Below are 12,754 nucleotides of genomic sequence, written 5' to 3'. Positions count from 1 at the left end.
TAAACGCTTACAATAAAATATTTATACAAAATCATCGTGACTCGATACAACCTACGACTACTAATTACGTGACTATTATGTATTTTAGATTGTCTGAATTATTTAAGACAATCTAAAACAATATAATTGATTCATTTGTGTTAACAACACCTACTTCGTGTTAAATGAAGAAAGAATCAACGAAATCGGTTCATCCAGTCCGAAGTTCTGAGGACTAACAAACATAAAAAAAAACAGATGAATTCAGAACCTCCTCCATTTTGAACTGGGCTAAAAACTGACAGCAATGTCAGAAAAAAACGTTTTCAACAGCGTTATCACGGATGCTATATTTCAAGACCAAGATACACGGTTTAGCGTTTGCCAAAGTCACGTTCACAATAATTAGTCCTAATCATAGATTGCGGTATTTCAGTAGTAATCGATTTCTAATTATATTAATTACAATCTTTGATCTACTTTTACCTGTTGATTATTTTTATCTTTAGATCTGAAGATTTTTAAATTTTCAGCATGAATCTTTTCATATCTATTCGAGTTACGCCTGTTATCTTAGATGTGTTTTTGTCTTATTCATTTTAATTATGATTTCGTCATACAATAGCAATATGTTGAGGTTTTCTTCCTTATATCATCACAATGTTTCTCCTATTTCCAACTCCCTGCAGCGATGAATTATTCCCACAGCTTCGCGTGTACAATGTGAAATAAATACACATTCATGGCTACATGTGGTTATATAGGAAAACATCGTTCAGAAACATGGATTCCTCAATAATGGAATCTGTAATCGCGAACCCGTGGTGACCAATGCTCAAACCTTGCCTATATAGGAAGAAGCCTGTGCCTGTGGTGGTGGTATATATGTATAGGCTTTTGTCGCGGCAGCGATTTGTCCAATCATGCATAGATAGAAATGTGTAGGATCTGATAAAAGAATTTACAAGAAGGTAAATACGAATATGTGATATATCGAAAGATTTGCCAGGTTGAGTGTTGCAGTGATAGAAAAGACGCTTAGAGCTTCTGTCGCTTTCCCACTACAACAATTGTACGCTCAGTCTTTCTTGCCCAGGGTCATTTTAACAATAGCAAGCGTCAATTGAAAAACAACTCAAATGAAACGAAATCAGGTTTCGATTTAATTTGCCACGAGTTTTGACTTCATCTCTGTTAATTTGAGTCATTTTCTATCAACGAAAGGATTGTCCTTATTTCACTTTGGTAAGGGGCTGTTGTTGAGGTGGAATTTGGATATAGCATCAGTCCAAAATGCATGAAGATAAGCTGAATAAATTGCTTGCGAGATTTGTAATAATCAATACACATTTCATCAACACCAAATGATTATTAGAGGCAGGAAAACAACACAAATATTTAAATTCAGGGAAAATCCAATAGCCAGTGTTATGATTTAACGGTCACATGAAGTTCTAAAAACCTTATCTCTTTATCCTGAGCCAAATAAATGTGTCACAGTTTTAATCACGAAATTTCGATATAATATTTCGTATCAATGATTTATCGATTATTCGTCGAGTGATTACGTAATTTGTAAAGATCTAGACACACCTGTCTTCGGATTAATAATTAAGCGTCTTAAGAACTAGGTTGGGTTCATTATCTGTGTCAATTAATTTGGCTTAGCAACTTGCTGATACAATATTTTTATTGTTGTAGTTGATTTTAGTATTAATATGATCAAGTATTTTTTTTGGATTGTCATACTCTATCATCATTTTTGCTCAAATTTAATTAAGTATGAGCTGTTTATTTTTATGATTCTAGGAATAATGATTACAAATTAGCATTAATGTAGATCCCTTACAAATGCCTATTTAGCTAAATACCGACTGAACAATATTTTCATCACACTTTTTATACATTTCCATTTGCTCGTCATACTCGTCGTACTAAATGTGATTTATCTTCAAATTTTCTGTTTTTTTAGCAATGTTTGTTATTTTTCATAAAGAAGAAAACTTGTGATGCTTTAAATTGTTATACGAATCGAAAATGATCCCACGGGAACATAAACTCGGTATAAAAACTATCCTATGCCTTATCCTGGTTATATATATATATATCTGTGTACCAAGTTTCGACTAAACCCGTCCAATGGTTTTTGCGGGAAAGAGGAATAAACACACACACACTAGCGTTTCTAATACTATTAGGACTATCAAACAGCTAAGCATAGATTTCCCCCTATTCTACCATTCTCCTTCAACTCACCATCATTAAACGAAACTCAATTACAACTTCTCTTTTCCCACTTTCCAGTGCTCTCGTCTCTCCGAGAGCCAGTAAAAGGTTGGGTCGATAACTGGAACGGTCCCAACGGCATAATCGCGGCCGTCGGTAAGGGCATCTTCCGCACGATGCTCGGCACCGGCACGAAGGTCGCCGATCTCGTTCCAGTCGATACTGTCATTAATCTAATGATAGTCTGCGCTTGGAGGACGCATTTGAGACGGTATGTGGTTATGAAAAATCTAGAAATGTGTTTAAAATGTTGCCTTTTGGTGGTGCTGTTTTGAGTAATCCAATATCGAAGGATTGGTTGCCGAAATTTGCTCGGAGTATGAATTATGATAGAGGATGCTTGCTTTCCGAGGATTTGCCGTAGCAGGAACCTGTCAGATTGAATAATTCAGTTTATTATTGTAGCTTCTACAATCAAGATATGTTATGATAAGCATAGTTTATAATAGGTAAAATTGAGATGGCAGGTTTAGAGACACAAGAGTCGGAAAAAACAATTGACTTTCTTAAAACCCTCTGCCTATTCCTCCTTGCTTTTAACCTGATTAAGCTGAGGTGGTCGTGATCTCTCTTCTCTGAACCAATCTTTTCCTCAACTATTTGGGGCCACCTTTTCCTATGTTTGGCATTATGGACTCGTCATGAAACTTGAAACCTCCAACCACCTGCTTGGGCTACGACCTCATGATTAAAGACCATGAATATTTCACGCCGCTGCAAAATAGAAGGCAAAAATTAGAGCTCTTTAGCAAAAAAAGTTACTGTCAGTAAATTAAGAATCTTCTGTACTTCTACTCTTGGTCCCTCACGATTCCCGGTTTTACATTTGCAGAGGTGAAGGTGTCGTGGTATACAACTGCTGCACCGGTCAGCAGAACCCCATCACGTGGCAGCGCTTTGTCAAGACCAGCTTTAAATATATGCGGAAACATCCGTTCAGTGAGTACTTGTTGAATTTCATCCGTTTATTTATTTTGGAACACCATTTATTCATTGATGATTGTGTCATTTCTTCTACCATATTTATCAAAGTAAAAAATTGGTACAGAATAAGTGTTTACGTTAAAGAAACATATCGTTTTAGACAAAACCTTTCACTGTGTGAAATTTGTTTGTGTTAAGTAAACTCGACGATTAAATCGACTGTGACGTTATCTTGTTACATTTAATATAGCTAGCTAGTAAAAATGGCACTTTATAACTTCTTAGTGCGTCACTTTAATCTCTTTAATGCGTCAAAATGATGTGTTCTTAGATCTTCTACCTTTTAAAATTGAAGATTTATCTCAGAGTTAAACGATACTAATTGTTCTGATAAAAATAATCCGTAGTGGATTCATTAAGCCGGAATCTGCAAACGAGGCCGGCCGAGGTGTCGAGATGACATCGATCTCATCTGTGGGGATTGGTGGGAAGTGGCTCTGGACCGAACAGTCTGGGATTCAAAAAGGGGAGATCTTATCTCAACAAGACGACAAAAAACTACACATTCATCTTTTTCTAAGACATTGATGAGAAATGATTGAGGAAAGAGCGTCTGGAGTCGAATGGGGGAAATCTTCCCCAGCAGAAGAAAACTCAAAAATTCACGGTAACTAGGATATTTTGTTGGTGTATGTTAGTATAACCAGCGTGGCCTCCCCCAGACGAGGTGGTGTGGTACCCGGGCGGCGACATCACCAGCAACCGGCTGTGGCACGGCGCGCTGTCGCTGCTGCAGCACCGCGCGCCCGCCGCGCTCATGGACCTGGCGGCCAGCGCCAGCGGGAAGAAACCCATGTATGTTACGCCTTTTTAATTTTCAAACGAACTAAAAAATTTAGTCCTTTTGGAGTGGGGGTTTTCACAAACACAAAGATGCACAAAGACTTGGGACAAGCTTTCGCGGAAATTGTTTTAATTATCTCTTGTCCTACGACGGTTACTAAAGAATTTAATTAGTGGTGCCGACGAGTCTTTAAAACACTTTCAATTCACATGAACAGAAGTGCAGATACCCTGGCTTAGGACAAGCATTTGTAGATATCATAAACGTGTTTGTCTTCGTGGGAATCGTATCCGCGAGACGAAATACATTGTAGAAGCGAGAATTTATAATCCGAAAGGATCGCTTAATGTTTTACAAGAAATTAATATTAACACAAAACCCTTAAAATATTCAATAGTAAACAAAATACTTTCCAGGTTGAGGTCGCAAAATGATATATCATAAATGAAAATGTGGACTTACGTAAATTACTCCAAAATTTGCATTCAGTCCACCACTGCCCAAAAAACTCCATCGCACATTTTAAATTCATTTGCCCTTATTCTTCATCAGCTTCTACCCTTTCTGTTACGATTACATGGACTCCTCCTTCTCCCCAGGATGGTCCGCGTTCAGAACAAGCTGGAGAAGGCGGCGGCCTGCCTGGAGTACTTCACGACGCGCCAATGGGCCTTCGCCGACGACAACGTGCAGGCGCTCTGCTCCTCGCTCTCGCCAGAAGACCGCAGGTAACCACCACCTCATTGTAGATCCTGGGTAACAGAAATTTCAATAGGACCATCAGCCTAGCCTTTTCAAACTATTTAGCAGAGTCTAACCGGATTCAGCTAAATACCAGTGTTTTACAAGGAGCGACTGCCTTTCTGACCTCCTCAACCCAGTTACCTGGGCAACACGATACCGCTATCTTATACTGGATGTCATCCTGTCTAGCTTCTGACTACCCGTAACAACTCTCAAAGATGTACGAATAACACGGACTCATAATTTAATGTGTTTTACGTTCAAAAACGGGCAGGCAAAAGCTGAATATTTAGCTTCCTCTGAATTATCTATGGAATGATTACAATACCAGACGTTTAACACTTAATTGTGGGGACTGACAAATATCTGTCTCCAGGACCTTCGACTTCAACGTGCGGAACATAAACTGGGACGCGTACATCGAGTCGTACGTGCTCGGGATCCGGAGGTTCCTGTTCAAGGAGAGCCCCGACACGCTGCCGCAGTCCAGGGCAGTGCTGCGGAGGTAACCACAACCAGCACTTTATCGATATTCATCTTCTTAGGCTGACATATAATATATGTACTTGAAATGTGTTAACATCCAGTAATTTTGGAATGCAGACTTTGGAAATACAGAATCTCAAATTCAATTAGGATAAGGGCAGGGGATGAAATTTGCTTAAAAACTTCAATTTCAGTTATGATATAAAAAAATATCTCCTGTCTTCACAATTTCTGTAAAAAAAACCGCCCATGTAGCTCTTTAGCGCTAATGATGCTTCAACGATGATTCTGCTTAAGTTTGAGATGTCACAAGTTTTGATCACCATACGTTTCCTATTTCAGATTGCACATAGTCCACATCCTAACTCAAGTGGCCACGGTCTTCTTCCTATGGAGATTTCTGTTCTCACGCTCCAACGCGCTGCGCAACCTCTGGCGACGCGTATTAGAATTGTTAACAAGGGCCGCTAGACTCCTAGCTATAGCCTGATGTTATCCACAAACGAAACTAACCTCGTTTACGCCCCTTTTCAAGCTTCCAGACACGCATCGTTAAAAAAATACCATCGGCCATTGACGTTCGTTTGACATTTGTTAACAAGATGGCGACTCCCGCCATTATGACATTGACACCAATAGATATATTAAGTACACAGGCATATAATTTAGGTAATATATTTTTCTCTTTAAAAATAAGCTTACGGGGCTGTTATATTTGCTTCGAGAGATGCGCTGTGTTGTGTTGAATTTTTTTTGACTGAATCCCAATTGCAATGTACGGATTTTTTGGTGTGGCAATACTGTGATTCTTTAAAGAGAGATATAACTATTGTTACTGATAGCACTGTCTCATGTTCCATGTTAAAATCATAGTTTTGTCACTTCATTAAATGGTTAAACTTTGTCATGGCATTGTCTTCCCTCCTTCCAATTTGCCATTCACATACAAAAAAGTTTTAGATGAAATCCGTTTATTGATTGAGAATGTATCCGTTATTGTAATTGGAGTTTTGAAATTCAAACAATCTGTTCCTAAATACCTCTTATGACCCAAGTATTTTGGTATTTTGGTCTTCCAAAATGGTTCTGAACAAATTTGACATAACACAATGCTTTTCAAACTCTTCCCAAGCGCTAGGCTATTAGTTATTTGACGAATGGTTATAAGTAATAGTGATTCCAATAATTTTGTACCTTAACAGCTCAATAACTAAAGAAAATCTGTTATCGCATAGTCTTAATAACAATAGCAATATGTTATGTATATCCCGAGATGTTATATTTTTAAAGTCAGTTTATTGTGCCAATGATTTTCTCGAGTCTTCAAGTATTTTTACCGTCGTGCTTTCGTAATGAACTGTCTGGCTTTGTGGTCGGCCATGGGTCACGTGATATGGAGCCTGGTTCCTCACTCCGCCAATGATGCTATGATACAAACTGGGAAGTTTGAAATATGACGAACATAGACATGCATAACTGACGCGGCAGTGGTTTCTTTAGGCTAAAAGTGCCTGAAGCGAATGCTTAGTAAGTTATTTTCGTTGGAATTACAGTTTTCAACTGAATGTTTTCAGAGCCGGCTACGAGCTCTTAAAGTCAGACTTTATACTAATTGAAGTGAGACAACACTACGCTTTGTAGCGCGCCGTCTCGTTTTCGCAACGACAGCAGTTTTGCTTTGAGAGCTCTTGGTACAGGCACTGCTCTTAGCAAATAAATATAACGTTATGTTAGCAAACGCATGTATATTTTTCCAAGAGCGCAATTAAGATTCTTCGATGGCTCAATAATAAATAGAAGTTTATAAACTAGTCAAAAACATTCGTTTAGAACAACTCGCATGGTAGATGTAACTAGTTGAGCTATCACCAATGTTCAGCCTCTACGAATATATAATATTGTTAACACTTGGAACACTTGCTAAATACATGGAGTTGTTCTCAAACGCTAATATAATATATAGGCATCCATGTAAAATAAAGATTTCCAAAAATAAAATTGTTAAACAAACGATTAGCGAAAATATTTATGAAGTGTAATTATGGCAGCTTCTAATTTAAAATCATATTTATATATATCTTTAAACTTCTCTTTTATGCAAACGAGTCAAGTTGGTGTTGAAAACTGAAGGGGAAAATATGAATTACTAGTTCAATAAGTAGACAGACCTGGGATTTGACCTCTGCAAAGACAAAAATCCATTTTTGGAGCCTAGGAATGCAATGTCTACTATTGAAATTTTGGGATGCCCAAAAAACGACATCGCTTTTCCAATCCTATTCAGAGTGATAGTCAATATAGTTGAAATGTTAGAATCCTCTTTAAAAAATCTATAGAATTATGAAGTTTTTACATTAGAAGTTGTCATAAAATAATGATAAAGGATCGCGCGATTTGTTAGCAGCTAGGAGAGTAGTGGTTTGATTCATGGTATTGTAATATGAGATGTAGGAAAGCGATGCAAAAGAGAGCAAAAAAAGAGAAATCACAAGCTCGTGAATTTCTTTTGAATGGTTAACCGCCAACGCTTTTGAAAACCCGTTAAGGAATTCGATACTATTGTCCGTAAGGGTTCTTTTTTGTCGACTATTCCATTTTGTAACTTTTGACGCCCCGCCATGGAGCCATTTGTGAGACCAATAGTGTTGGTCTCAAAGCTTCGCAATTGATAAATTTGGCTCTTACTATTCCTTATTTTGGCTGTAATGAAGCTCAATTTTATAATCTTTCTTCACATGCTATTTATAATGGCTTTTACATACAGATGTATGTATCAGAATGTCTATTAATACGTAACGAGTTTTTTAAAATAACGAAGTTCCCATGTCATAGAAATTTTCTCGTAGTTTAATGCGTGGGGGTTTTTCTAAATATATAAATTGTTTTTGTTGGTATTCTGCGCGCCCAAGGCCTATGAAGTCAATAAATAGAAGGGAATAAGGTTTTCATTGAATTTTAGATGGTTAGATCTAAAGCCTGGTTACTTTAAATACCTTTAAGCCATCCATTATAAGCAATATTTACACCCTGTTTGTCTGTTGTTACCTAAAATACAATTATTTGTCGATTTCATCTCGATATTTTGATGGAATTGTAATTTTATTTTTAATTTGTCTTCTTGTCTCCATGATTTTGTAATGAATTGGCATCGATCAGTTGTCGTGATTTTGCAAAAGATATCTTATGAGACTATGTCATCCTAGATCAACCTTTTGTGTACAAAAGGTGTTTGTGAAGTAGGTATTCAGCTAGTTGTTAAATAATATACAATAAAATGACATGGGTCCTTCAAGCGCTTAGTTTACGCAAGCAAACATTTCTAAAATTTAAATTAAAAAATAAAATTCGTTCCAAAATGACGCTTCCTTAGTGATAATTAACGTAGGTATTTATTGATTTTTTATATAAAAATAAAAATTTCAGTTAATGTATCTATGCTAGGTTTACCTTTGGCCTGTAGCCTGTCGGGCACGACCCTCGATTCAAGCGTACTTATAAGTTAGATGACACCTGAAGGCCTACTACCACACCTTAAAGTAATATTATCGCAAATGTGGGAGAGAGATGGCGCTCTACGCCGTGTATAGCGCTGTCACGTTCACACATCAACAGTAATACAACTTTACGCCGTGGTAGGAGGCCTCCTGAACGCATGATGTTTTCATAATCCCACAGTAATCGGTGTAAGCTGTACTCGTTAAGTAATGCCTAAGTTTATACGACATGTTATTTAAGTGTTAGCATTTTTTCTTATTGTGTAAGTCTAACGCAGGACCCTTTGGCTCTCACTGTTTTTCTTATATCACAATGATTGTTAAGTAAAAAGGGGATTTTGTCACAAGTTGGGAATTGATTGCTCATGAAACGAGTACGTTATTTAGTCTTAATAACTTCTTTAACATCATTAGTTTGCCCGCATTTACATCGAGTAAGGATCCAATGATGTTCATCGATTTCAATCGAATCGGTGACTCGTATAGTTTTTCACATGACAGACGACTCTTTTCGTTAACACATTGCAACTTTTTCGTTTATTCAGATTTTTATCTTTGTTGTTTTTTTTTTTGTTAAAAGCTATTTGTTTAACACTTGTAGTAGTTGTTGTTTATCAGCTAGTGATGTATCTGTGAAAAGTATAACTGAAAATCGCTTTTCCAACGATTTTGTAAACAGTCAATTCCAACTGTGTGCTTTTGATTCCAGTTTTCTTCCAGTGTCGAATTAATTTAAGTTCTCTTAGTGTAAATTTGAAACTTGTAGATTCCTTTAAAAATGGGAGTGAATTCGAGAATGGAAAACTAGTGAGTTTATTGAAGTAATCGAATATAAGCTGCGCCCTGTGATTCAATAACTTCAATAAATAATGTTATCTAGAGCGTACGTAAATATTTGTTTCTGTCTGTAAGTATATTATATGTACATTTTGAAAAAGAAATACTTCAGTAATGTTGTTATTATTTTCACGAGATTTCTTGTTTTTTGTATTTAATTAAGATAAGACGATATTGTTTGGCCAACGTACCGGTGAAATTGTTTGCGCTGACTTATTATTGTGTACATAGAATTTAGTTACCCAAAGTTAAATCCAAATATATACATGCGGGAATATTTTTTCATTTTTTCGCTGTATCTTGATAATGTAGACATGTTTTGGAGTGATTAAGGTTTGGCGGTTTTCGAACGAACTCCTACCAAGATGGCGGACGTTATTGGCAATGACTGGATTCCTTATTTACAAGATAATATTTACATGAGTAATAAAAATATTTAAATGTTGCGACTCTTTTTGGTGTGTTGGTGTAATCTAGCAAATTATTATAACATTATAATTCTTAGCCAATTTTAGTGAATTCGGCAGTAATTTCGTCTACTTCTATGGCTAAGTAGATAGTTTAAATTCTACCGATGTAACGTTGTTTTCGAATACCTAAGAGTACAAATCTTAAGCCAACGATGTGTAAAAGATAAATTGTATGGTCGATTTAAAAGTGAGGTTATTGAAACTTTTATAGATTCCCGCCATCGTTTGACGTTTAATTGTGACGTGTGACAGGTGACAGGTGACATTTGACAGTTATCGTTCGGAAACCGCATGATAATGCTTTAAATAAAATTTGTTTTGCTTAGACACCTGCGGTTAATGGTCAAGGTTATTCAGTAAACCTTGATGGGATGTTAAATGCGAGAATGAAATATGCTCAATGATTGATAGTCGCAGTCTATGGCTGGGCATCGCGTTTCTGAACGAACTCCCTAAACATACAAAGAATATACAAGAAATTGTTATCTTGGAAAATATAAGCATTTATTTATTATTTAAACAAATCTGCATTTGTTTTTCATTAGCTTGTTTTGTCTGAAAATCATGTCAAGCCCAAATTGTGTCTGCTACATTTCTGTTGCATTTTTCTCCAACTTTTGTCTGTCATTTTGAAATATTGTATCAGTTTATGCCCAGCCAGAGGACAGCGATAGTTCGCAGGCAGCGATATGTGTTTCGGTGATAGGTCGATATATATATGGGGGGGTTTATTTATTATTCCATAATGTAATAAAACGAATGTAAAGTTTATTATGTTTCATTAGAAGTTTTCTATCAAAATTTCCTATGTGTCCCATCCTTATCCTGCATGTCCACATTAAAAAGTATATCAGCTGATTCCCGAATGACGTCGGTGAGGTTAGAAATATTATGATGGAAGTAGGTAGGTAATGTAGAAAGATTACTTTAAATGAAAAACTACTGGTCTAAATTTGATGAAAATCATGGGACCAAAAGACCGCTGTTTCACGTTAAATGAATAAAAAAAAATCAAGAAAATCTGTTCATCCAGAACGATGATTGAGGTCACAGACGTAAAAGAAAAAAAAGCACCAATTGACAACCTTCTCTTTTTTCTAAGTCGGTTGAAAATTTACAGCAGGTACTGTAGGCAAAATGATTCCATACCGTAAAGTATTTGATATTACCTGAATGACACCAGATTTAAGCTCATATATATATACTGACAACAGTCATGTTATGCATCTTTTTCGAAAATGAAAAGAGAAAACTTGGTTCTAATGCGAGATGTATTGATAGCTAAACTCTAAAGGACCATTTTTTTTTAATGAATTTCCTCAATGAGCCTCATGATAACTTTTACAAAGATTCACATATTTGAGCGATTCAAACAGCTTAATAACTTGGGAGCGGCCTAAACCCAGCATTGGACCTAATATTCCTTAATGGAGGCTGAATTGAAACAGCTCTGCAAATTGTTGAACGTTATTTTACTTGCAGGTGTTGCTAAGTAATGGTTTATAAATATGACATCATCATCGTCATTGTAATAGACGCCAATGACTTAATAAAATAGGTTTAAAGAAGCCGATCCTGGGATGAGGAAGAGAACTAGGAAGAAGAAGATATCTGGATCCTGATTCGGCTAGCTAATTATCCGAAAGAGGGTGATGCTGTCGGAAAATTACGCTGCTTTGGTACACAAAAGGCAAAAAAAAAAGAATATGGATAGGTCTTAGACTTCCTTCCGCTTAATTCCGATTATCTATAAGGAAAAAAGTGATCCTATCGATCTTTTTAGGAATACGATTTTAATGAGTGAATAAAAACACATTTTACAATTTTAATAATTTATTTGAATTAAATTACAAAACAGTAAAAACATTAATTACAACGATGGTCATATAAATACTATGTACTGGGACCCCATAAATAAGACATAGGCTACCTAAAGCTGGTACTTAGTGCAAAAGGGGCTTTAAATCCTATTGCATAAGTGTGAAAATAGAATGCAGTCCAGGGTTCGGCTTAAAAAAGTTGCAAGAGGTTTAGTTCTGGCAGTTAAATTCTTGATCTAAACATTTCTGCAGTTCCGTTCCTTGATCTAATAAGATCCTTAGACTATGCAGTGATACAGGGAGTGGTCACTTTTTGGGAGGCGAGACAATGCTTGGCGTTTGCTAGAGGTGAAATGAAGTAGATGGATGTTAAAAGAGGAATGATACAAAAGCATCCATGAAAATGCTAGCTCGGATGAACGGCATATGAAAGGAGGCATGGGTGTCATGGCGCAAATGGATTCTCGATCTCTAGATGCTTTCAAGGAAACACAAGCAAACAACGAACTCAAGGTTTTAAACTTTCAGCTCGTAGGGTCGTAGAAATTACATGAGAAAGGGCAGGCCTATGCCCAGCAGTGGGAGGACAAAAGCTGTGGATGATGATCTTGCTTGGATAAGGAGGGGATGAGGATGGCTTAGTTACTGTAAGTCGCTTAGTAATAAAAAATACCTTTGATGAACGAGAAAAACATGGAAATGGATTAGCACAAAATCTATGAAGCCAGCTGTAACATCATAAAACAGGAGTAATCGGGACGAATGAGGTTAAAGTTTTGCAAATAAGTATTCAGTACATAGTAAGTATATCTATATAAGCTTCACAATACAACAATAAATAATAATAAATAATAAAAATTGGTTATAGGA

At 36.5% G+C, this 12,754-nt stretch overlaps 1 protein-coding gene across 3 annotated transcripts in view; it reads left to right on the top strand.

Annotated features, from left to right (window-relative positions):
* Positions 1-10,833, top strand: part of LOC113498990 (putative fatty acyl-CoA reductase CG5065) — a 56,786-nt gene extending 45,953 nt beyond the window's left edge. For all 3 annotated transcript variants that reach the window (XM_026879287.1, XM_026879289.1, XM_026879288.1), the window contains 6 exons: positions 2,284-2,476; positions 3,098-3,204; positions 3,912-4,044; positions 4,633-4,761; positions 5,154-5,282; positions 5,606-10,833. In XM_026879287.1, coding sequence (XP_026735088.1) covers positions 2,284-2,476; positions 3,098-3,204; positions 3,912-4,044; positions 4,633-4,761; positions 5,154-5,282; positions 5,606-5,753 — 839 coding nt within the window. In that variant the 3' untranslated portion in view covers positions 5,754-10,833. The remainder of the gene's footprint in view (positions 1-2,283; positions 2,477-3,097; positions 3,205-3,911; positions 4,045-4,632; positions 4,762-5,153; positions 5,283-5,605) is intronic.
* The last annotated feature ends 1,921 nt before the right edge of the window (positions 10,834-12,754 follow it).

Source organism: Trichoplusia ni, chromosome 11, assembly GCF_003590095.1.
Source record: "Trichoplusia ni isolate ovarian cell line Hi5 chromosome 11, tn1, whole genome shotgun sequence".
In the NCBI taxonomy this organism is placed as follows: Eukaryota; Metazoa; Arthropoda; class Insecta; order Lepidoptera; family Noctuidae; genus Trichoplusia; species Trichoplusia ni.
This window is presented reverse-complemented; position numbering and strand designations above follow the sequence as displayed.